At 50.5% G+C, this 22,335-nt stretch overlaps 1 protein-coding gene across 8 annotated transcripts in view; it reads right to left on the reverse strand.

The window, feature by feature from the left end:
• The window catches only part of GTF2IRD1 (GTF2I repeat domain containing 1), a 70,262-nt gene that overhangs the window by 41,314 nt on the left and 6,613 nt on the right, over nt 1-22,335 (reverse strand). For all 8 annotated transcript variants that reach the window (XM_066202138.1, XM_066202137.1, XM_066202135.1 and 5 more), the window contains exons 2-4: nt 5,329-5,457; nt 3,164-3,305; nt 140-286 (exon numbers count right to left, since the gene is read on the reverse strand). In XM_066202138.1, coding sequence (XP_066058235.1) covers nt 140-286; nt 3,164-3,305; nt 5,329-5,451 — 412 coding nt within the window. In that variant the 5' untranslated portion in view covers nt 5,452-5,457. The remainder of the gene's footprint in view (nt 1-139; nt 287-3,163; nt 3,306-5,328; nt 5,458-22,335) is intronic.

Genomic DNA, 22,335 nt, shown 5'->3' on the forward strand with positions numbered 1-22,335 from the left:
ATGCTGCTCCTGCCAGGCACCTGCTCCCATGCCAAGGAGCCAGGCTGGTGATGAAAGCCACAGCTGGTGGCAGTGCTGGGCAGCTCAGTGAGCCCCAGGGACATTCCATATCCCCAAAGGGAAGCATGAAGGTTCTTACTATAAAGCACATCAAACACTTCCTCTACCATCTTCCTGAGGAGGTACACATCTGATCCCTGGTCCGGGGAGACCCTGAGCACCCTTTGCCCGCACTCCTTTGCCTTCTTCTGCACCTCTGCGTCCTGCTCCTTCCTCTGCTGGATTCCTGTGGGGGGAGAGGAGAAAACAGAAGTCACTCTGGGGAGAAGGGGTGACGCCTCTGGCTGCAGGCTGGTGTCCCAGGTCTCCCACCCACCTCAGGCCCCAGCTTGGATGAGATCCCACTGGGTTGATCCCAGAGCGTACAGGGAAAGGCACTGGCAATAGTCAGTGGTGCCAGCAGCAGGGTCAGTCATCCGGTGCCTGCCCCCTTTTCCCTGGCTTTTCCCACTCAGCCAGACTGAAACAGTTATGACTAATTGGGCAGTTCATTTCTAGTCTCTGGTTTCAATCTGCTTAGCCTTCAATCTCTCAGGAAAAGAAAATCCGCCTTTCTTGGAGGCTTTTTTACCCTTCAGCATCATGTAGCTCAGTAATACCAGCTATTTCCTGCTAATTTCCCCCATTAAACTTCAAATAAAGCATATCTTCGGCATTGACTTCTTTGCATCTCTAAATGCACAGAAAATTAAACACTACAAATGCATTACTGCTGCTCTATCCACAGTAATTTGCAAGGGATTTTCGGTGACAAAGGACTAATTCCTTCATCATCCTCAACAGATTCCTACTGGCAAATCTCGATGCTGCCAGGATGCTCAAGAAGGAGCTCAAAGATTCTTCTGTGGAAAAAGTCCATGGCTGGGACATCACAGGGAATGGGTCAAGAGCAACACGGGATACACAGACAACTAGACACAGGAAAGTAAACAGTCACCGTGCCACCCCCTGTAAGGCTCCACATGCCTCCCACATCATGGTGAAACAGGCCCTGAGAAACTTTTCTGGGGTGTTTTACCAAGGTTGTGAAATGCATTTGCATCTGCATCCACCGAGTACTGCCTCTCCCTCCTCCCCTGACATTAATTCTGATCACTGTCAATTCCCTCCATGCTTCAAGAAAGGCAGAACCAGAGGTTCAGATAAAGGAGGACGTTCCAGCAAGGTCTGTGTCCCAAAGAGATGAGAGGCTTCTTACATCTCCAAGTGATGCCTGCTTTAGATTAATTCAGATCTTTCTAAAAGGGCAGCAAGAAATCAGAGGCACTTCCTGGGATAGTCTCCACTGTGTGCCTGGAGTTGTGAGGGCTTTATGGAGCAGAGTTGAGCCTGGGCCTGTATCACTCAAGACAGAGTTATCACATTTCACCCTGTCTGCAGCATTATCCACTTTACTCAAACCCCGTGCTCAAAATTCCTGTTTTCAATCAGACACGACTATTTCTTTTTGACAAAGATATAAATGAAACCAAAGAGAGGGGGATCAGGATCTGGTGCCAGGTGCTTTGCCCCTGGACAGAAGTAGGTCATCAACCAGGATATATCACAGAATCAGAGAACGGTTTGGGTCAAAAGAGACCTTAAAGACCATCTGATTTCACCTCCTGCCACGGGCAGGGACACCTTCCACTAGATCAGATTGCTCCAAGCCCTGTTCAACCTGGCCTTGAACACTTCCAGGGATGGAGCAGCCACAGCTGCTCTGGACAACCTATCCCAGTAGCTCACAACACTCAAAAGAAGAATTCCCTACTAACATATAATCTAAATCTCTCCTCTTTTAGTTTAAAACCATTCTCCCTTGCTCTATCATTACCTGCCTGGGCAAAAAGTCACTCTCCCTCTTTTTTATAAGCCCCCTTTAGTTACTGGAAGGGGCTCTCAGGATTCTCCGGACCCTTCTCTTCTCCAGACTGAACAACCTCTCTCAGCCTGAGCAAACACAAGGGAGTTCCCTCCCTTTGGCCACCCCACTGCCATCCACATCTTGTGGGTGGTGGGAAGGGAAGGCAGAGTTGCCCATGAATGTAGGAAACATCCCCCTAATGCCTCCTGTCCTGCCGAGTACAGTGGAGGATAACTAACAGTGTCTCTTGTGAGAGGGTGGAATAGTAGAGTTGGCCAGCAGCTGGCCAGGGCAGCAGGAGGAGGGGCTGGGCAGAGCCATGGCAGAGAGCTGCTCCTGCAGAGCCAGGCAGTGAACAACCCAAGCAGACAGTGACCTGGGCAGCTTCACAGCACCGGTGTTACCAGAACAAACCCTTCCTGAACAATTTCTCCAATGGTCTTTTTGTCAAGACCATGTGTTTCTCTCCACCGACATCCCACTGTAGAACAGATCTGGGTCTGGTGTCCTCAGCACCACCAAAACCAAATCCCGTTCCAGCTTCTGCACTGAGTGAAGAAAGCAGTAGTTACCATGCTGGGGATGATGCTGTCCAAGAAACAAGGTCTCCATTCACAGAATGGCTCCCACCCTCCCTTCAGCTCCCAGACTGTTTTTTGGAAACTGGCAGAGGTACAGAACTGGGACAGAAAGCTTGCAACACACAGGTATCCCTCAGATACTTGGTGAATCTGATCTGAGAGCTGGGGAACACAGCTCCTGCTCAAGGTATTCTGTTACCACTGTTCATCCCTCAAAAATATTAGCAACTCCACAACCAACACTTCTAGCTACCAAATCCATTCCTGTTTTTCCAAAAGCCAGGAAAAAAGCCTTGGACCAAGAAAGCCCCTTCTGGGAGGATCACTAGGACAAACTATTTCTGCTATGTCCTCAAAAAATATTCCAGTGTTCTGGCAGCACTGCCGCAGGCTAACAGCAGCAGGGCAGCAGAGCAGCATTCCAGCCCTGAGCCACCTCAGGGATGGATGAGAGAAGAGTCAGGGCATGCAGTGCCCTCCCTGGCAGGGAAGAGGCTCTGGCTGCAGTTCCCTCCCAACTTCTCCATCACTTCAAACCCCACCCAGCCCCATGGACTGACAGACAGCACCGTGGTGCCCCCAAACCACAACCCCTCCATGCACTGTAGGAGTCCCCAGCTGGCACAACCGGAGCACCAACCTCGGCATGGACGTGGGTGCCACTGCGGATACTCACTGCAAAACTTCTGGAAGTCAGCCTGCAGCTCCTTGCGGGCGCTGAGGAAAACCCTTCCCTTCTCAGTGCCCACCACGAAGGCGCTCTCCTCGTGGACGGCGATGCAGGCCACCTCCGCGTTCAGCTTGGACAGCGCCGAGCACTGCGGGAGGCACCAGGTCAGCACACACAGCCTGGGGGAGCACCCCTGCTTCCCACCCCTTGCCATTTCCCAGTGGGGTTTGTTGGGTTTTTTTTTGCCCTTCCCATCAAACCAGTGCTCTGGTTTATGTCAGAATTTCACTGTGCGTTTATGGCAATCCCCTAAAAATTTCGGTGACTTTACAGCTCTACGAAAATACCCAGCTGGAAAACAAGAACTGTTTACCCATCGTTTTATTTCACTTTTTCCTATCCTAAAAATAAACATTTTATTGCATTTCTTTAAAAGAAAACGTTCCTGTAAAAAAAAAAAGATCTAACAAAAAACCCACACCACAACCGATAACAATTTGCATTTTTCCACCAGCTCTAATGGAATAAGGAACACAGGAATCTTATTTCAGCTGCAGAACACTAATATGGTCAAAGTCCAGATTAGTTGAACGATTCTTCTTGTACAGTTATGCAAAACAATAAAGAGATGGAAAAAACTTCTTCCATTAATCCATTTTATGTAACATGCCCTTCCTGCTCTACATAATACACATGTATATGCATTTTTATTAGTATTTTTTATATTATAATAGTTACACAGTGCCAGCAGCCTGAGTCATATTCCTACAGCTACAGCACTGGTGCTAGGAAGATGCTATCCCCAGGTCATGATCTAAATCGGTAAAAAAGGGGGGTTTTTCCCATCATCAGCCCTGGTTAGACACATCAACAACCCCACAGAGGTGTTGGAGGATGCTGGCAGCCAGGAAGGGAGCAGGAGAGCAGGGGGGTTACATGGACCAACCCCCCTGAGCTGCCTGCACACACGTACAATGAGCTTCACTGGTGTGGGCTTAAACCAGCTTCCAAGACTAGGTCATCTTACCTCCTGCTCACCTTCCTTAAGGAGGCATTGAATCAAATCCCACAAAACAGATATTTTTAAGGAACCTCCTTTCAAAACTCAGTCACAAAGACGAGTATTTTGCTCAAAAAGTCCAACACTCAAAAAAACAAACACAAAACCTAAGCTATGTGAGATTTGGATGCAGAACAAATCCAAACCGTAAGCCTGCTTGGTGACATGCACATGGCCCTGTGGTTTATTTACCAGGCACACAGGCAGCTAGGTTTCAGTGAGCAAAGAGCCTGAAGTGCAGGGATAAAGGCTGAATTTCAGGAGCAGCTTGGCTCCCTGGCCCCAGTGTAAGCACCTAATAAGGACTGCATAATAATGTATATTCGTTAAGAAGCCAAACTATGGTAACATAATTTGCTGTACAGGATGGCATGTATATAAATCATCAAAGCTGCTTGGGGTGTGTAGGCTCCAGGGAACCTGCTCCTTAGTGGGGTGGTGATGTCAAAGAGAAGGAAATTGGTATTAATGAAAAAACCTCTCCCGCACAGAGAGGAAAACATATCCTAGATAAATACATTACATATGACTTGACTTTAAAAAGAGAGAGCTATTTAGCACATCTCATTGCATTAGACATTTGTTACTACACATCCGCTTTCCCTTCTTGATCACATTCACAGTTAAAAATAAGATTAGCTCTGGTCCACGAGACTTAATCCAGACAGTTATCTTGTTTATGTAAGCACGGCTGACTTAGGCAAGGTTTCCACCGGGAATTCTACGTCAAAAGATATGAAAGTTCTTTTCTTTGTTCTCAGAGATAAAAAGCCATTGTTCTGCTGTTGTGTAAATGCTCACGGTAACATCGGTAAAACAGCAAGAAAAAAAAAAACAAACCAACCAGCCTACAGCCAGTTGATACCAACATAAATATTAATGGAAAAACAATACACATCTGAGATTTACTTGTGCTGACTTTATGATCCTTATGGCTGTCAGGGCAGGAAAGGGTTCTTATTTCTCAGCAGTTCCCTGGGCTTTCCAGCAGCAGAGGAGAGCGGAATGAGCTCACCAGGCATCCTGTGCCAGCCCTGCACCCAGACAGCCTTGCTAAACGGAGGCCAAAGGAGGGAGGGGGATGGGGACAGGGGTGCCACTGGCCTCTTACCATGGAGTCTAAGGCAGACACTAAGCTGGTGATGATTTCGTCTCTCTGGGGAAAAACCATATTCCATTGGTCAGCTCTGGAGGTGGTGAGTGTCACATCTAAAGGCTTCCCTGCCAAGGCCATATTCACCTGAAAACAGAAAACAATAGAAGAGCTATGCATCACTGTTACTAACGGAGAGCTGGAGCTGGCCATCACCACAGAAGCCCCACTACCATCGTGTGCTGTGGGAGCAACGTGCCACAGGTACACAGGGGAAACTGAGGCATGCAGAGAGGCCAGAGCAGCCTGAACCCCACAATCCCCATGAGTCCTCTGCTAAAGGCAGACAGCTGCAGAAGCTGTGGAGCTGTAATCAAACCCTGGAGTCGATGCTGTGTGTACCAGTGGTAGCCAGATCATCTCTGCATTTGGAGCTCACCCTCGAGGAGATGCCGCCATCGTGCAGGGGCCACTGGACCAGCTGCATGGTGGGACACCCCAGATGTCCAGCCTGTGGCCATGCAAGCCAGAGGATGCGGTGCTGAAGAGGACACAGAGCACTCCTGTGCCCAGGCTCTGAGCAGAGGGTGATGGCCCTGTCCCCACGAAGACACCGTGCTCACCGTCCTCGTGCCTCCCGCCCTAAATCCTGGGCAAGAGGAGAGCCTGCCACCCAAAAGTGCCCCTGAAACAGGTCAAAGTCACAGGGTGCTCTGCTTTCACCCCAAGGGAGAGACGCAGCTCATGGCAAGGGATTCCCTAAACAAATTACCCAGCTTTGCAGTTCTTGGTGTCACGGGGAACAGGACAAGGTGGCGTGCAGGGACTGCGTATCTGCAAAGAGGTTCAGCCCCAGAATCTCCATCCCTCACAGCCAAATGGGGAAAAATGCTGAGACCCAGATACAAGTGCAGCAACAGCATCAGGTTTCTGCACCTCAGTGCTCATGCCTCATCTCGACTCACAGTAATGCCAACACTGCAGGAAAACTAAAGCAAGGTCTCACCCTGCTCAAAACACCTGTGTTGGGACACCCACACTCCAGACAGCATCACCCCCAGCACCCAACACAGCCCTCCCAGGTATCCCCTCCGTCTGGAGGGCAGTGTCACACCACCCAGCTTTAATCCTGTAAATAAGGGGCGGCAAGTTAGCTCATAAGCCACTTGAACCCAGATCATAAATCATGTGCTCACAAATGGATGAAAGAGCCTGGAGAATCCCTAACAAGGCCGGATGGGCAGAAGGCGGGGAGTATGAATGGAGCTGCCTGCGCATAACTCAATTTGCCACTCAGTCGATAACCACAGCTGCCCAGCCTCACTGAAAACACGGGTTAAAGGCAAATCCCCAACTTCACCTTCCTGCCCTAGTCTGCACCTGTGTCCAAGCAGAAGGAATTTGAATGCAAAGCAGAGCTGTGCTGCCCCATGAACCTGGGGAATTGCTGGCTTTTAGCCCAAAATAACAAGCTCCCCCTCACTGGCATCTCTGCAGGTGCCTGAGCACACACGTTAAGAAAGAATCACAGAAGAGTTTGGGTTGGAAGGGACCTTAAAGGTCATCTCGTTCCAACCCCCTGCCATGGGCAGGGACACCTTCCACTATCCCAGGTTCCTGGGACAGTCACAGCTTCTCTGGGCAAACTTTTATAAGGATCTGCAACAAGCTAATGAAAAGGGGAGACAAATCCCATTAAACAGTAATGACTGAATTTCAGGAATTGCTCTGGATGAGCCCTCCAGGATTTTCCCCCTGTTGCCAGCTCTTGAAAGCAGCCAAGCAGTGCTGAGGCTCCACTGGCACCTGCAGACAGCAGAGCTGGAACCTCAGCCACACTAACAGCTGCCCAGGAAAATCCTTTTCCACCCATCTGACACTTTCTAACAAAGCCGATGGACATCTCCTCCATGATGATCTTGTGGGGGGAAAGAACCTGGCCTAACTAGGCATCAGCTTGGAAAATAAAGCAGGAAACTGAACATATAGTCCTGCAGCTGGGCAGACCCCAGATGTCCCCATGCCAGGGACAGGTCTCTGCCAGGCACCTCCAGCTTTACCATCACAAGAAGCTGCAGCAACCCCAGGAAGCTATCTGCCTTGCTCCAGCCCTGCAGTTTGTGCATGCATGGATGGACAGACAGACAAGAGCCCATTTCATCTGCAAGCTCCCGAGCAGCTTCCTGAGCACAGCTCTGCAGGAGTAGGGAACTAGAGATTCCATATTTTCACGGATGCTGTGTTAATAGGAAGTGCCTCGTTGCAATTGGCAGGAAACAGCGAGGTGCTGGTGGTGCCAGCGCTGGGCACCAAGCTGAGCTGGGGACCAGCCACTGCCCTCTTCCTGGGAGCATCACTCCCTTCTTAGCTCCCCCAAGCACTTGCTTAGAAAACAGCTTTACTTTGATGCCCATGCATGTTTCTGAGTGCCCTATTTATTATTAAAGATGGCTGCTGTGGCAGGGACATTCTGCTGCCTTCTAGCAGCATTTCGGAGAACCAGTCCCTGCCTTGGTGGGGCTGGTTGCATCCACTCGAGGAGCTCTAGCTGCACCAACCTGCTCAGCCACGGCCTCCCACAGGAATCAGCACTTCCAGGGAAGAGATGCTCCTCTCTTGGCTGCAAAAAGCAAAGCCACAAGCTGGATCTGGCTGCAGAGAGGGAACCAATAGGAAAGACAGGGGTAACATCAATGGGAAGTGGGGCCAGGGTCCCTGCATCCCTTTCCTATCCTGCAGGAGATTGGGACAAAAATAATCTCTTTCCCCTGGCTGATTGTTTTGTAAGTAAAAGCAGGAATCAGTCAATAAGAAAAAAAAAATTTAAAAAAACACCAAAAAAACCCCCCACGACATAACAAAAAGATGACCCAAGTAACACAATGGGATTTTAAGAGATGGGGGGACAATATTCCAGTAAAGCTTTTAATCATTTGTGGTCACAAAGAGCATTACAGTGGATTTACAAAAGGGTGGAATAAAAGGGAGGAAAGAAAACTCCACCAGCAAGTGCTAGGCTTATTTAAATCAAATTAAGACACATAGGGCTTGAAGTTGTTTGTCTAATTAAAGGGAAAGCACTCTCTAGGAAAACTAGGGTAAACCATTCTTACAGCAGTTGGGGCTGGCAACAGGGAGCAAGGTGGGTAGGATGGGTGCAGAGCAGTCTGCCCCACTTCCTGGGGCTCTGGACGTGCCTGTCCTACTGAAATCCCTTCCTGGGACACCACCAAAGGGTCGATGTCACCTTCCACAGGGGTCCTGCTCCAGGTACAGCCCCATCACACCTCTGCAAACTCAATCCCAGGAGCAAAGGCTGGCTCAGGGACCATCACACCACTGTCATGGGGACAGAGCAAACATTTGCAGATTGTTTTTACATTTTTTAAGGGTTTTTTTTTTTTTTTTTAGTTATCAAATTTTATTATTTTCTTAATTATTTCTAATCCACAAAGCAATCTCAGGGGAGCAGGGTGCTGTGCAACAGCTGGCACGGGATGTCATCTCCTGCTTGGCTCTTACGACATGTCCCTTGATAATCTTGGGAAAGATTAGAAACTTGGCCCCGGGGCAGTTTCACTCATGAATCACCTGTGCTGCAGCAAAGGAAAAACCAGGCACTGGGGAGGCTCATGAATTTCTGTGGAGTGGGCCAGGGCCTCCCCAGCCCTGCACCTACAGGAGGCACATCCCCCCACCAGTCCCTCGAACATTTCCATGGGGCAGCATCTCTCCAAGATAAACATCCTCCAGCTGTGCATCCCGCATCACCATTTCCAAATCCTACGGAGCTAACAAAACAGTAAAAAAACCCCACCAGTAAGTCAATGACAACCCTCCAAAGGAAATTTCATGTCAGAAAGCTGTTATTACACCCCTCAGATTATAAACAGGTCCCATTAGGAGAAGTAGAGGGGGGTTATGTGATCCAGCAACTTGCACAGTTTGCCTCTGGCCCATGCAAAGACTGAACTGGCAGGGTACTCCCGGTGTTAGGAATGGGAGAGTTTTCATCCCCCTTCTTCCTTATCTTCTGAAGTCTTACAATGATTTTCAACCCCATGTCACACCCAGAAGCAACAGCATCTTATTTATTAAGCTGAGCTGGTGTTTCCACAGTGCCACAGCCCTTGAAACAGACCCTCCACCGCCATCCTCCCCTTGCCCCTCACCCTGCCGTGCATGAAAGCCTCATACAGCGTAAATCCCCAAACTCTCATTCCTCAAGGGAAGCTGAACGTTTGTCCAGGATTTGCAAATCTAGACTGAATTACTGTCTCTCCCCATACTTTCACTTCTTTGGGCCACCTTTGCCAGCAAAAAAAGGGCAAGGCAATGAACCCTTTTTTGGGAATTACCCAGGGTCACACCCAGGGCAGAGTGGGAGATGCTGTGAGATGGGAACAACTAAGTGCCCAGGAGGGATGGAGCACGTCCCTCGGTCGCTGCTTGTAGCACTGACTTCTGCCAAGACTGGGGTTTTGCTACCAATACTGAACCACAGAGTCATGGAATGGTTTGGTTTGTAAGGGGCTTTAAAAGTCCATCACTTTCCAACCCCCTGCCATGGGCAGAGACACTTTCTGCAAGACCAGCTGCTCGAAGCCCTGTCCAGACTGGCCTAGAACATACTGGGTTTAAACTAATTAATTTGGTTTTTTTTCCTACTGGTCTACTGTGTCTTACAAACATAACACTGTCCATTCCCACCATGTGAGGCATCTCTTGTACTGAGGATGTGGGAAGGACATCAGACCTCAGAAACATCCCGGGGAAAAGCATCCTCAGTCTGGAGCCCTGACCCAAAGCCACTGGTGGATGTCAAGGTCACATATTCCAGCTCAGCCCTTGAGCTACCAACTACACCCAAGGGCAACAGGTTGAAGAGCACTGGCTCAGACCCAGCACCCAGCAAGAGAGATGCAAAAAGGTAGGGAACATCACAGAGAGCCCTAAAGAGCTGCTGCCACTGCTACCTGCTTGCCCTATGGAGATCCCAATATCCTCATGAAAATCCCCCCATGCCTGCCCACCCGGAATGCACAAAGCCTCTGATGGTGTGGGCAAGTTCCCTGTTCAGGGAGCTAAACAGGAATAGAAATTAATGAGAGCTTTGGCAATTCAGCACACTGGGGGTTAAAAAAAAAAAGAATAAAAAAAAAGATGAAAGAAAAAAATTGAGCATTGCACTGGTCCTGCCCACAGTTCCACACAAGAGTGGCAGGAAATTATCCACTTACTCATTTTTCCAGGAAAATTCTACCTGTTGCCTCCGTGGTTCTGATGAGATAGTGGGAGGCCCAAATGAAACAAACCCAGTTCCAGCAAAATAAAAAGAAAAGAAAAGAAAAAAAATATATATATTAGAGGTCAGTCTTCAGATAGATTACAGGCCCTTTACCCTCCTGGGTAGTGGAGGGGCAGCCTGGGGGTACATTAGAGCAGGGGAAAGCACAGCTGGGGCTGGGAGAGTTTTAAAGGTACTTGGGTTTCTTGGCCACCTGAAATGTTTGACAGGCTGCAGGATGTTGGGCACTACATTCAGGCATCTCCATCCTCCCAGGATCAAGGGAGAAGGACCAGTGCCCTCAAGCCCATCTGCTGGGAGGACACCACCAGCCCATAAACATAATGATGAGATGACAGTGATTTTATTTGTAATTGCCTGTTACTCCATGAGGGAATATTTAAAGGAATTTTTAAAGCTTACACTCTGGAAGATACTTAAACAATTAGCCCTGGCTATCATTAAACATGTTTTAAAATGGATCAGGAGTCATCCTCATTGGAGCCGAAGGGAGAATTAATGTCCTTTGCTAGTACCCAGGACAGTGTCCCTGCTCCAAGTGAGGGGCCCATCCCTGTGTCCCATCCAGAGGTATCACTTTGGGGCAGGACCCACACCGAGGGTTATCCCACCAGTGAGGACGGGGCAGTGACTCAGAGGGTATTTCCCTGTCCCACTCCATCCCAGTGATCTTGGAGGTCCCTTTTTTGCAGGTAGTTGTGTTCAGTGAGGTGCCTGGAGAGCTGGAGCCATTTGAGCAAAAACCCCTGGAAACCACATCAGCCACAGCAAGGGCAAAAGCTAGGGTAGGGACCTGCCTTGAATTTCCATTTGTGGGGGGTTTTTTCTAATTGCTTAAGCAAAAACCAGTATGAGTGGAGCAGATGTGACCAAAGCCATCCTGGATGCAGGAGCACTGTGACATGGTCCCATGCTTGCCAAAGAGCTGTCCTGGGGGTTTTTGCTGCAGCAGTGGAGAACCTGCTCCACATGGGCAATTTGCTTTAACCCACCTCTCCTGCCCAGCTAAACCCTAATCCCTTACACAAAATTCAGTGCCAGCCTCCTGCCTCTGTGGCCACATCATCTCCATCTCAAGCCACGCAAATCGTGCCCATGCCAGGACGGTTTAGTGCACCCCGAACAGGTGGTTGGTGAGCTGCTCCATGAGCACCAATGCCAGTGGTACAGCAGATATTCCTGTGGTCCAGGGCACTCATAAAATGCCCAGAAATACCCTCAGCTGTCTAAACACCCTGAAAAGCCCTAATCCATGCCCTGTGTGTGGGTGCCCCTGCAGCACAGCCCTCCTGAGACAAGCAAGGAGCTCTGGGTTTTGAGGGACCAAGGTACCATGCTGTCACACACCCCTGGTGTGAGAAGCATCTGCTGAGGACACATCTGATCCCCTAAACAAGGGTGTCCATGCTCCCCCAGTCCCAAACCTGGTCCAACTGCTGCCCAATAACTGCTGCCACATCTCTCCACACATCCAAAAATTGCCTTTTATTTTGCCACTTTTCACAGAATCACAGAATGACTAGGCTGGAAAAGACCTTTGGGATCACCAAGTCCAACCCATGACCTAACGCCTCCTCATCAACTAAACCATGGCACTGAGTGCCACATCCAGTCTTTTTTTAAACTCACCCAGGGACAGTGACTCCACCACCTCCCCGAGCAGACAATTCCAGCACCCAGTCACTCTTTCAGGGAAGGAGTTTTTCCTGATGTCTAACCTCAACTTCCCCTGGCACAGCTTAAGGCTGTGTCCTCTCCTTCTGTCAGGGGTTGCCTGGGGGAAGAGACCAAGCCCCACCTGGCTACAGCCACCTTTCAGGGAGTTGTGGGGAGTGATAAGGTCACCCCTGAGTCTCCTTTTCTCCAGGCTAAACAACCCCAGCTTCCTCAGCTGTTCCTCACAGGGTTTGTGTTCCAAACCCCTCATCAGCCTCCTCTGGACGTGCTCAAGTGTCTCAATGTCCTTCCTAAACTGAGGGACAGAACTGGACACAGCACTCGAGGTGTGGCCTCACCAGTGCCCAGCACAGGGGCAGAATGACCTCCCTGCTCCTGCTGGCCACACCATTCCTGATCCAGGCCAGGAGCCATTGGCCTTCTTGGCCACCTGGGCACTCTGCTGGCTCATGTCCAGCTGCTGTCACCAGTGCCCCCAGGTCCCTTTCCTCCTGGGCACTGTCCAGCCACACTGTCCCCAGCCTAGAGCATTGCAGGGGGTTATTGTGGCCAAAGTGCAGGACTCAGCACTTGGACTTGTTAAACTTCATGTTGTTGGACTTGGCCCATCTATCCAGCCTGTCCAGATCCCTTTGCAGAGCCCTCCTATCCTCCAGCAGACTGACACATGCTCCCAGCTTGGTGTCATCTGCAAATTTACTGGTGATGGGCTCAATCCCCTCACCCAGACCATCAGTGAAGATATCAAACAGGACTGGCCCCAGCACAGACCCCTGAGGGACACCAGCGGTGACTGTCCCCAGCTGGGTGCAGCACCATTCCCCACCACTCTCTGGGCCTGGCCATGCAGCCAGTTCCTAACACAGCAAAGGACTGAAAGGTTTCAAGCTGATATCAGCTTTTCAAGGTGATACCTTTCTCCAAAGACTGAAAGCAGCAGAGCTGGGGGGGCAAACACCCTGTGGTGAAATCTGGGCCACAGTGCTACCAGCACAGTGAGGATGCAGGCACTGCTTTGTGTCCCCACTGTGCCAGCAGCTCTTACCTCGCTGCCTCTGTTGGCTCTCCCAAACCCTCTTATCTCCCCTGCCTGTTTCCTTCCAAGTGGGTAGTACAGGGCAGAGCAAGTTCTCATGACCAAACACCTCCTTCCCTGTTTTATTTTACCCACAAATCCCAAGGCACCTGCTGGAAAACCTCTTCACACAGACACCGGCACCACAACCCTCACCAGCATCACTGCCTCGGCTCTGCTCTCCCAGAGAATCTGGCACCTGCTGTGGTTTAGTCCCACTTATAACAGAAGCAAAGAGCAAACTGGGGGGCTCCCACACGGAAAAGTGTCTGCCACAGGAATTCCACTTTCCGCCTCCAACCAGGGCATTGCATTCTGCTGCCACCTTGATTTCCTTAAGCCTAGCCTAGGTGCATACCTCAATGTAATATAGTAAAATCATAGTAGGCTTCTGTCTAGTGCAAAGAGAGACAGAAGAGGATCAAGTGCCCTTCAGAAGCTGTTTCTCATCTCCCCTAGGATAAACACTTCCATGGCATGGCAGCTGCTGGGGGATCACCCTGCCTGTGGAGCTCCAGCAGCACCGCTTTCAGCTCCAGAAAAGTTTCCGCACTGCAATCTCACGGCAGGCAGGCGCAGAAGCTCTTGCTTCCAGCAACTGCTTCTTCATTTATTAAAGAAATTTTAAAAACAAGGGCGGGGGGGGGGGAAGTGTTAATTGGAGCATTCCCACCATAGCAGGGAGGGATGCTGAAAGCACCATGCATGGAAAGCTGGATCCTGCCCCAGCAACCCCGTGTGAATGGTTGTGGTCAGTGAGGCCAAGGTGAGCTTCATGGTGGCTGGTGGGCGAGCAGAACCACCCAGCCACAGAGACCTGGGTGCCTGCAGAGCTCCCAGAGCTGAGCCTCCCTCCCCAGGGGGGCTGCCCAGCCCCAAAACTCAGCCTGCAATCAGGGAGCCCTTCCTGCACAAAGGCACACTGCCTGGCAGTTCCTAGAAGGAAAGGCGCAGATCCGGCACCTCAAACGCCGGGGCTCAGGTTGCACTTCCCAGAAGCAAATGGCATGGGGAAGCCAAAATTAGCAAGTTGATAATTCTACCCCCTGGTACATCCCACTGGTCTAGTGGAAGGTGTCCTTGCCCATGTCAGGGGTGGGGGTGGAACTGGATGACCTTTAAGGTCCCTTTCAAACCACATGATTCCATGAATCTGTGATGATCCCCAGCTCCTGCACCATCATGACTGCTGGTTATTGCAAGATGATGCTGGCAATCTCTTGCTCAGTGAGAAAAACGGAGGTGAAATGAACTCAGAAGCCATAGGACAACCTGCAAGGCAGGTCCTGGGATTGCACCAACCTGGGCTCCCAGGTTGCACCCCTCTGCACCCCTCCGTCAGCATTTGGGGCCCACCTTGCATGCCTGAGTGGGTGCTGGAGCAGGGGGAAGGCAGGCAGACTCTGTTCCCTGCCTCTGGCTTGGCAGTGCATACACTCACACTGGGGTTATTTAAAGCCCAGTTTTAACAGCATTCAGCTACTGGTTGCGTGATCAGGATAAAAAATCGCAATCCTAATTCCTGGCCCCCGGTGCCTATGGCAACTGGTATCCGTCTCCTTGGAAACTAATCTCGTGGTATTTGAACAATGTACCAAGGGCCTTTAATCTCCCAAAGACTGTAAATCTTTATTCTAGCCTGCTCTCCTCCTACCCCAAGAGCCAATATAAAAAGCCTGTTGTTTTCCATGAAATCACCAAGAGCCTAACTTGAATTTTATATTACACAGACACATGCTTTTTTGCTTTTGTAAAATAATTTTTCTCCCCACTAAATTAAGGAAAAATCCCATCTATATGATGGCCCTGGTGTTGCAGCCCTAGCCCCACACCCTGGTAAGGGGTTTGCTTTCTCTGAACAGTGCTCAATGCCCTATCCTGGCTCTTGCCTCAACTGGCATGTCCACCTTGTCCTTCTGACCAGACACTGCTCCAGATTATCATTATTATTATTATTAATAATAATAATAGTCAATTATTATCTAGCAAAAGGCTACTCAAACTGCAAATATACAAAAACCCAGCAGCAGCAACTCATTCCTGGGGACAATGAGTCCACAAGTGCTGAGCAGAGGATGTTCCATCCCAGTCTCCCAAATGCTGTTGGGCTCCTCATCTTGCTCCTCAGCACACAACTCCAACGCTTTTTTCTTTTGCAAAGCTGCTGTTGATGGCACCAGCCCCTCCCTAGCTCCCAGACACTGCTCATCACCCACTTTCTGCTCTGCACAGGCAATTAGTTTGCTCTGCATAAGGTGGTCCCTGACAGAGAGATACCACATAATCTCATTATGTTTAATTTTATCTCTAGTATTTCTCTCTGGTTACTGGTGTCTCAGTACTGAGTATTCCATGTGTTACAGGATGGGCTGTTTGCTGATCCAGGCTGGCTACATAAATAAACTCATTAAAAAAAAAAATAAAATGGCTTTTTAAAAAGATGAACGAAGGCTCAGAGATGGGAGCATCTCATGCCCTGAGTTTCCCACTCCTGTCAGCTCCCCGCTCCCTTCTCCCTTATTTTATTTTATGGGATGAGTCACAAAGGTGAGAGCAGGTCCTGGATCATCCCAGCCCCACAGCTGGGATGTGTGCAGAGAGATAGTGCCAGCAGCTCCTTGCCACCCACAGCCTCAATGCCTGCCCACGACTGGGCACCCTGCACAGGGCAGGTGACTCACACTGGCAGTGGAGGAGCCCTGGGTGAAGCCAAGCATGCACCCGCCCTGGTATGACCTGTCAAGTGAGGCAGGTATTGACAGAGGCACAGCCAGCCAGGATCCCCATTTCCTCCCCAGGCAGCCTCTGGCCATGACACCAGCCCCAAAACCTGCAAACCCTGCCAGTACTGCAGCACTGACTGCTGGGTCACTGCTGCTGCCAGACCCAAACAGCTGGGGGTGCCATCCCCCACCATCCCCAGGCACGGACACCAGGATCCAGACCAGCGTCCCCCAACTGGGGCAGCAACGCTGGGTCCTGTTGTGCAGCTCAAGGGACCCCACCGGCTCCTAGAGCCATGCCACCTCCAGCCAAGGTGTCCCCACCCGTGTGACCATCCCCAGAGCTCCCGTGGGGAGATTCTCCAATGTCTAATACACCTTGGGGGTACAGCACAAGATTACCCCCACATCCACAAAGGCCTGCCTTTCTTAACACTGAGCCCTGAGCACCACAAGCCTCGCTGTGCTGATGGCAGCTAGCCACGGACAGGGACAGATGGATGGGACAGACCCACACCCTGGGACAGCTGCTGGTTGCAACCCCCAGCAACACCTCTGTCCCTGGGGGCTCTGTGGAACTGTGTGAAGACACGGGAACCTTCACCTGGGCAGGACAGCACAGCCTGCTGAGGGGTTTGCCGTGGTGCCAGGGTCTCACCTGGTGCTCCCAGAGGGATTTGGACTGCAGTGGGGAGGGAGGGGAGTGTGCCAGCCTAGGGCAGATGCCGCGGGAGTGGCTCTGATCACAGCCCTGATTCAAAGGCTGCCTGGGCTGGCCCCAGGGAGCCCTGTGAGGATGGCTCGGGGCTGGCCAGGACCTGGCCCGAAAACAAGCCAGGTCCTCTCCCACGTGTTTCTGCTTGGAGTCACATCAGGACAAGGTGACGTGGCTGTTGATACCTCCTCCTTCCCAGGACTTGTCATCGCTCAGGCAAACATGGCAGCTTGGGACAGCATTTCCCTTCCCTGACACCTCGAATCACTCCACAGCACACGAGGCCTTTATTTTTTTCTTCTTTCCCAGGAAGAAACTGGCCCAGATCAGCCCTGGTCCCTAAAACCCCTGCTTGCCAGTGGGTCAGCTCAGCTCCCAGAACCTGCAGCCAACCCAGCCCTGCACCTGTCCTGCTCACGCTGTTTCGGAAAGGATTAGCCAGGGAAATCATTGGCAGAGGTGCCCCCCAACACCACGGGGCCAGCAGAGCCCAAGGTCTTGCAGAAACACATGTTCCCTCCTGCTAAATTCCAGCTTAATTCTCATTTCCATTGTGTTATGAAATACATTATCTATTGAAACTAAGTCAACAGTTGTTTGCATTTACATGTAAACACAGTGAATATTAGGAGCAGGGCCAGCATTATATTTGCATCCAAAATGCTGCCTGCACTGCTCTCTCTCCCTGGCTCTTCTCCATTTTTGCAGCTAAAGACACAAGGATGCAGGAGATGGTGAAACCCAAGACCAGAGCAGCCCAAGAAGCAAGAAACCCCTTGTTTTTCTTCCTCTATTTTTATTTTTCTGCAGCAGGAGAAGAAACATCCCTTTAAGCCCCCACACCACATCGACACGCACACCCCTTCATCTCAGGGCCAAGTCGAAACTGCTTCAAATTCCCAATGACACACATATCTTATCAGAGCTGCTTTGCATAATGCATAAATATTTATTTGCTTTTAATCCTGCAAAGCAAACCTGCCTTGTGGCACGTTTCCCTTAATCGGCAGCTCTGGCGCCCGACAAAGCGCCAAGAGAAGCAGCGTCCCAAATTCTGAGCCTACTTTAGATGCAAGGGCAGGGGAATAAGCACCCAAGGTCCAGTACCCACCACCTCCTGGGGTGCCCAGGGCGGGATTGGGGTGCCAAAGCTGCCATAAAGCACCCTGCTTACCTTGCCTCCAGGCAAACGAAGAGCTTGGCTCAGGCACCTCATAAATAACAGAAAATAAATATATCTGCATCGTGAAGCCACGAGAGTGTGTGTGTGAGAGGTGCCTTGATGCTGACTTAGCTCCTGGCTGGTGATGCTTCCAGGAGACATTATACCAGGGAGAGTGGGTCTGGGCCCTCAGAAAAAGGGATTTAGGGGGACTGAGTAAAGGAAGAGCACCTTGTGACAGGGAAGGCAGAGGGCATGTGCCTTATTTTTGGGGTTCACAGCTTAGTTTTTGTACACGGGCTTGTTGAGTTGAAGAATGGGAACCCTCCATGGGGTGGGCAAAGAGGGGACGTGCCACCAGAGACCAACTCAGCTTCTCCATCACTCCAGTTCAGGACAGTGCTGAGCACAGACCCAAACCCCGTCAAGACCCACGCAGCCTCATATGCTACAAAACTTATAGGAACCAATTAAAAAAATGAGAATTTTGAAACATCAAATCACCCCAACACCAAAACCCCCTAATTACCTCTTGCTTCAGCCAGAAGCACAGCAAGCAGCACACTCACTCTCATCCGTCCCCACTGCACAGCAATCACAGCATCTGCATTTGGACCCTTGGGACTGAGGATTCATTTCTCAATCTGTTCCTCTTAAATGGGTGGGAAGCAATTAGGCAAGGGGTGCAGCAAGGGTGTGAATGCTGCGCCAGGGAGCTGGTGAGCACTCAGCACAGCTCTTCACTGCACATGCAGCCAGAGCAGGTAAACACAGAACTACTTTATAGTGGGCAGGTAAATATTTAAATAGGATTTATTTCAGCCACTCTGCCTCATCCTCTGATAACCTGTTGACCCAGACAGAGCCTCAAAAACTGATTCAAAGCAAAATGCTGTTTTTCCTCAAGATGGGAGGAATTACCTTAACCTCTACGCAGGGCCAGTGATTTGAGACTGGGAGGAGAAACCAGCCCAGCCACCCTAAAGAGGCTTTCCCCAGGAGCTGAGTGTGATCTTGCACCTCTCCAGCATCTTCAAGAAGTGCTTCTTACAGCCCCAAACCACCACCCCCCTGGATATCAGCACCTCCAAGGAGGGATACTGCTCCATCCCCAAGAACACCTCCCCCAGCCCCCATGTCCACTGCCTTGCTACTGAGGACACAAAGCACCCCAAAGTGGCAGCCTGCCTCTCTACAGCATCCTTTAAGCTACTCCAAATACCAGGGGCACTGCACAGACCCAAGCAGAAAGCAAAATCCAATGGGAAGGAGGGTTCTGGGCTTAAAAGCCTGTCACAGCATCACTGGGAAAAGTGGGTTAGTAAAGGGGGGAGGGCAGAAAACCCGTTGGCACACCCACAACACACAGGGTTGGGAGGAATGGTGTATGCTGGAAGGTTTTCCATAGGTATCGCAACGGCTTCCAGGCAGGGAGCACATGCTGGGGGTATAGACACAGCTTGGCACTCCCTGAACCAGATCTAGGCACAAACAGTATTATGGGGAGAAGAAGAGAGAGACCCCAACAATGTGTCCTGGCTCACAGACAAGCAATGCTGTACGCACCAGTGGCTGCAGTTTTGGTTTTGGGGAGCGTGGAGCCATGGGGACATGGGGCAGCACATGCAGACAAACAAGCCATCAGCCAGCACTAGGAAGAGAGTCACGCTCCTGCTGCTCTCCTCACCTGCAGCCCTGACTGGAGACATTTTCCCTTCTGCTCCTTTGGTCTTGCACCTCCAAAGTGCCAGCTCAAGCTGCCAACAGGCACCAGCTTCCATGACCCGTGGGGACAATGCCACAGCAAAGTCCATCCAGTCCGGACGTGGATGAGACCCCCATGACCTGTGAAAGCTGTATTCTGCAGCATCCACAGCAGAGACAATTCCACATTATTTTGAATGATCATGTTTAAAATAATAAAGGACGCCTACGTGCTCAAGTGCATTGATGGCAACCCAGCACCAGCCCAGGAGTTAAAAATAGCCCCTCACAGGAGTGTCCTGTCAGCCTTGACCACAGGCACCCTGAGGGACACACACACACTCTGCTCTGTCCATTGGCATCACCACATTAGGCCCATGGTGCACCCAAAGGTCAGCAAGTGTTGAAATATTCATCTTGCTTGCAGAAAAAAAGAGAAAAAAAACCCCAAAAGGAGCAAAAATACATTCAAGGACTCTATGTTGTTAGGGGAGAGAGAAAAAAATCAAGGGGGGGAGAAGATTTATTGGGGTTCAAGCCCCAACCTGAGCAGCTGATGTTCAGAGAGCACTGAGGTGAGGCGCAGGGGGTGGAAGCATCACCCTTGCCTGATGTGAAAACAGAAGAAACATTCACATTACAGCAGTTGCCTTTGATCATGGAGAGCCTCGTGCAGGCAGCAATAGGGCTGGATTTCTGCAGGTGTAATTCCCACAGAGATAAAGACCTTGTTTTTCAATGAGCAGTGGTATTGTACACAAATTACAACAGAAAATGTGGGGAAACAAAGAAGTTTTCAAGAGAGCACATAATCTTCAGAGGGGTGGCACAGGGAAAGCTGGTGGGTGGCTGTGGGAAGACAGCACCAGTGAGAAGTGGGGCTGATCTCACTCTTCCAACCCTCCAAAGGAATAAACCTTTAGACAGGTGGGGGGAAAATTAGCCCACCCAACCCATAATTATTTGAGGGGCACAGATGAAGGCAATGGATGCAGCAGGATCCAGCAAGGAGCCATGGGAAGGGCACAGGTGGATGCTGGGTCTGTCCCAGAGCCAGGTCTTCACTGCGAGAGCTCATATGGGAAGGGATGCATCAGGGAGATCAACTCATGACACCAGTCATGCTTGCCTCTCTTAAATGTCTTTTTTCTCCCCTCTCATTTTAAACAAACAAACAAACAAACAAAAAAACCACCCCAAAACAGCCTGACACTAACTCTGACAGGTTTAATAAATGTTTAATGTCCTGTTAAAGGTCACCACCCACTTGCCGCTGCCTGTGGACCTGCAGGAACAGCACCGGGGTACTCTGCTTGGGCTGTGCTGTTTCATAAGGATCCTGAGGCCCAGCACGCTCCTTTCCCAGCCTGGCATCTCCCAAGGAGCTGTGGGGCACATGCAGTGAACCCCAGCTAACCCCTAACCTTCGATGGGACAGGCTGCCCAGATCAGCTGTGGCTGCCCCATCCCTGGAAGCGTCCAAGGCCAGGTTGGACAAGGGACAGTGGAGGGTGTCCCTGCCCATGGCAGGGGGCTGGAACAAGGTGATCTTTAATGTTCTTTCCAACCCAAGCCATTCTATGGTTCCATGATTCAAGATCCTGGATGAGCTTCATCTGAGGGCATGGAGGAAAACACATTTTAGGGGGCAAAAATACCAAACTCCAGCTCAGGGTAAAATGCTGTAATTTTACATAAAGGGTTTCTGGGAATTTTTCCCTAGAAAGACAAGATGAAATTACAGGCCAGTGATTCCCCTAAAGGGTGCAGAGCAATTTATTTCCAGTGATCCTCTTCTAATGAAGCCAATTTTTAACCTTGTCAGAAGGTGCATGCAGGCTCGGGGCACTGATGCAGCTCCCTTCCCCCCACTCCTGCCTTTTCCAGGATGAAAACCTCCAACCTAAACCCCAACCAGGATGTTTATTTAAGACCCAAACCCCAAAGGCATTTTAAACAAGCAAAGTTCCTCACATATTCTGCTGACCAAGTGCAATCCTTCATGTCAGTGACTGCAAGTTTGCACCCAGGGGGGCGTGGGGGGTCCCTGCTGCTCCCAGGATGGTGCTGTCCCACTGCTCCGGTGGGAGCAGGGATGATTCTGTGGGACCCAGGGACCTGGTGGCATCTTGCGGTGTCTCCACAGACCAGAGCATGCCCACACATCTGGGGCTCCACAGCTCAGCAATGTGGTGGGCTCAGTTTTTGGGGAACTTGCCAATGACCCTACCATCACCCCAACAGCTCCAGGGGGAACTGGTGCTCACCAGTTGGAAGGGTTCAACAGCTCATAGCCCAGCTGATTAAGAGGGAGGAAGCCATAAGAAAAAAGCCCTTCCTCCACCCATACCAGCCACTGGTGCTTCTCCTAGGACACATCTGACACCAGGCAGCAGGAAGTAGCAGGGGAGCAGCAGTACAGCAGGCAGCTCCCCCTGCTCCCTGCAGCAGCGCTTCAGCAGATGGTGGCTCCTAACATCATTATGTTTACCTAACAAGATTGCTTTATTGTAGCCCTCCGACAATAAAGCCAGAGCATCTAAAAGCAGTGGCCAACGCCTGGGCCTTGACAATCCTGGTGCCAAATATATATATATATATATATGTAATTTTAATTCTCTACATAAATCATGATTTTAGAGGTCACAGTAATACACTATA

This window comes from Chamaea fasciata, unplaced genomic scaffold (assembly GCF_029207755.1).
Source record: "Chamaea fasciata isolate MVZ Bird 193981 ecotype frontalis unplaced genomic scaffold, bChaFas1.0.hap1 SCAF_21, whole genome shotgun sequence".
In the NCBI taxonomy this organism is placed as follows: domain Eukaryota; kingdom Metazoa; phylum Chordata; class Aves; order Passeriformes; family Sylviidae; genus Chamaea; species Chamaea fasciata.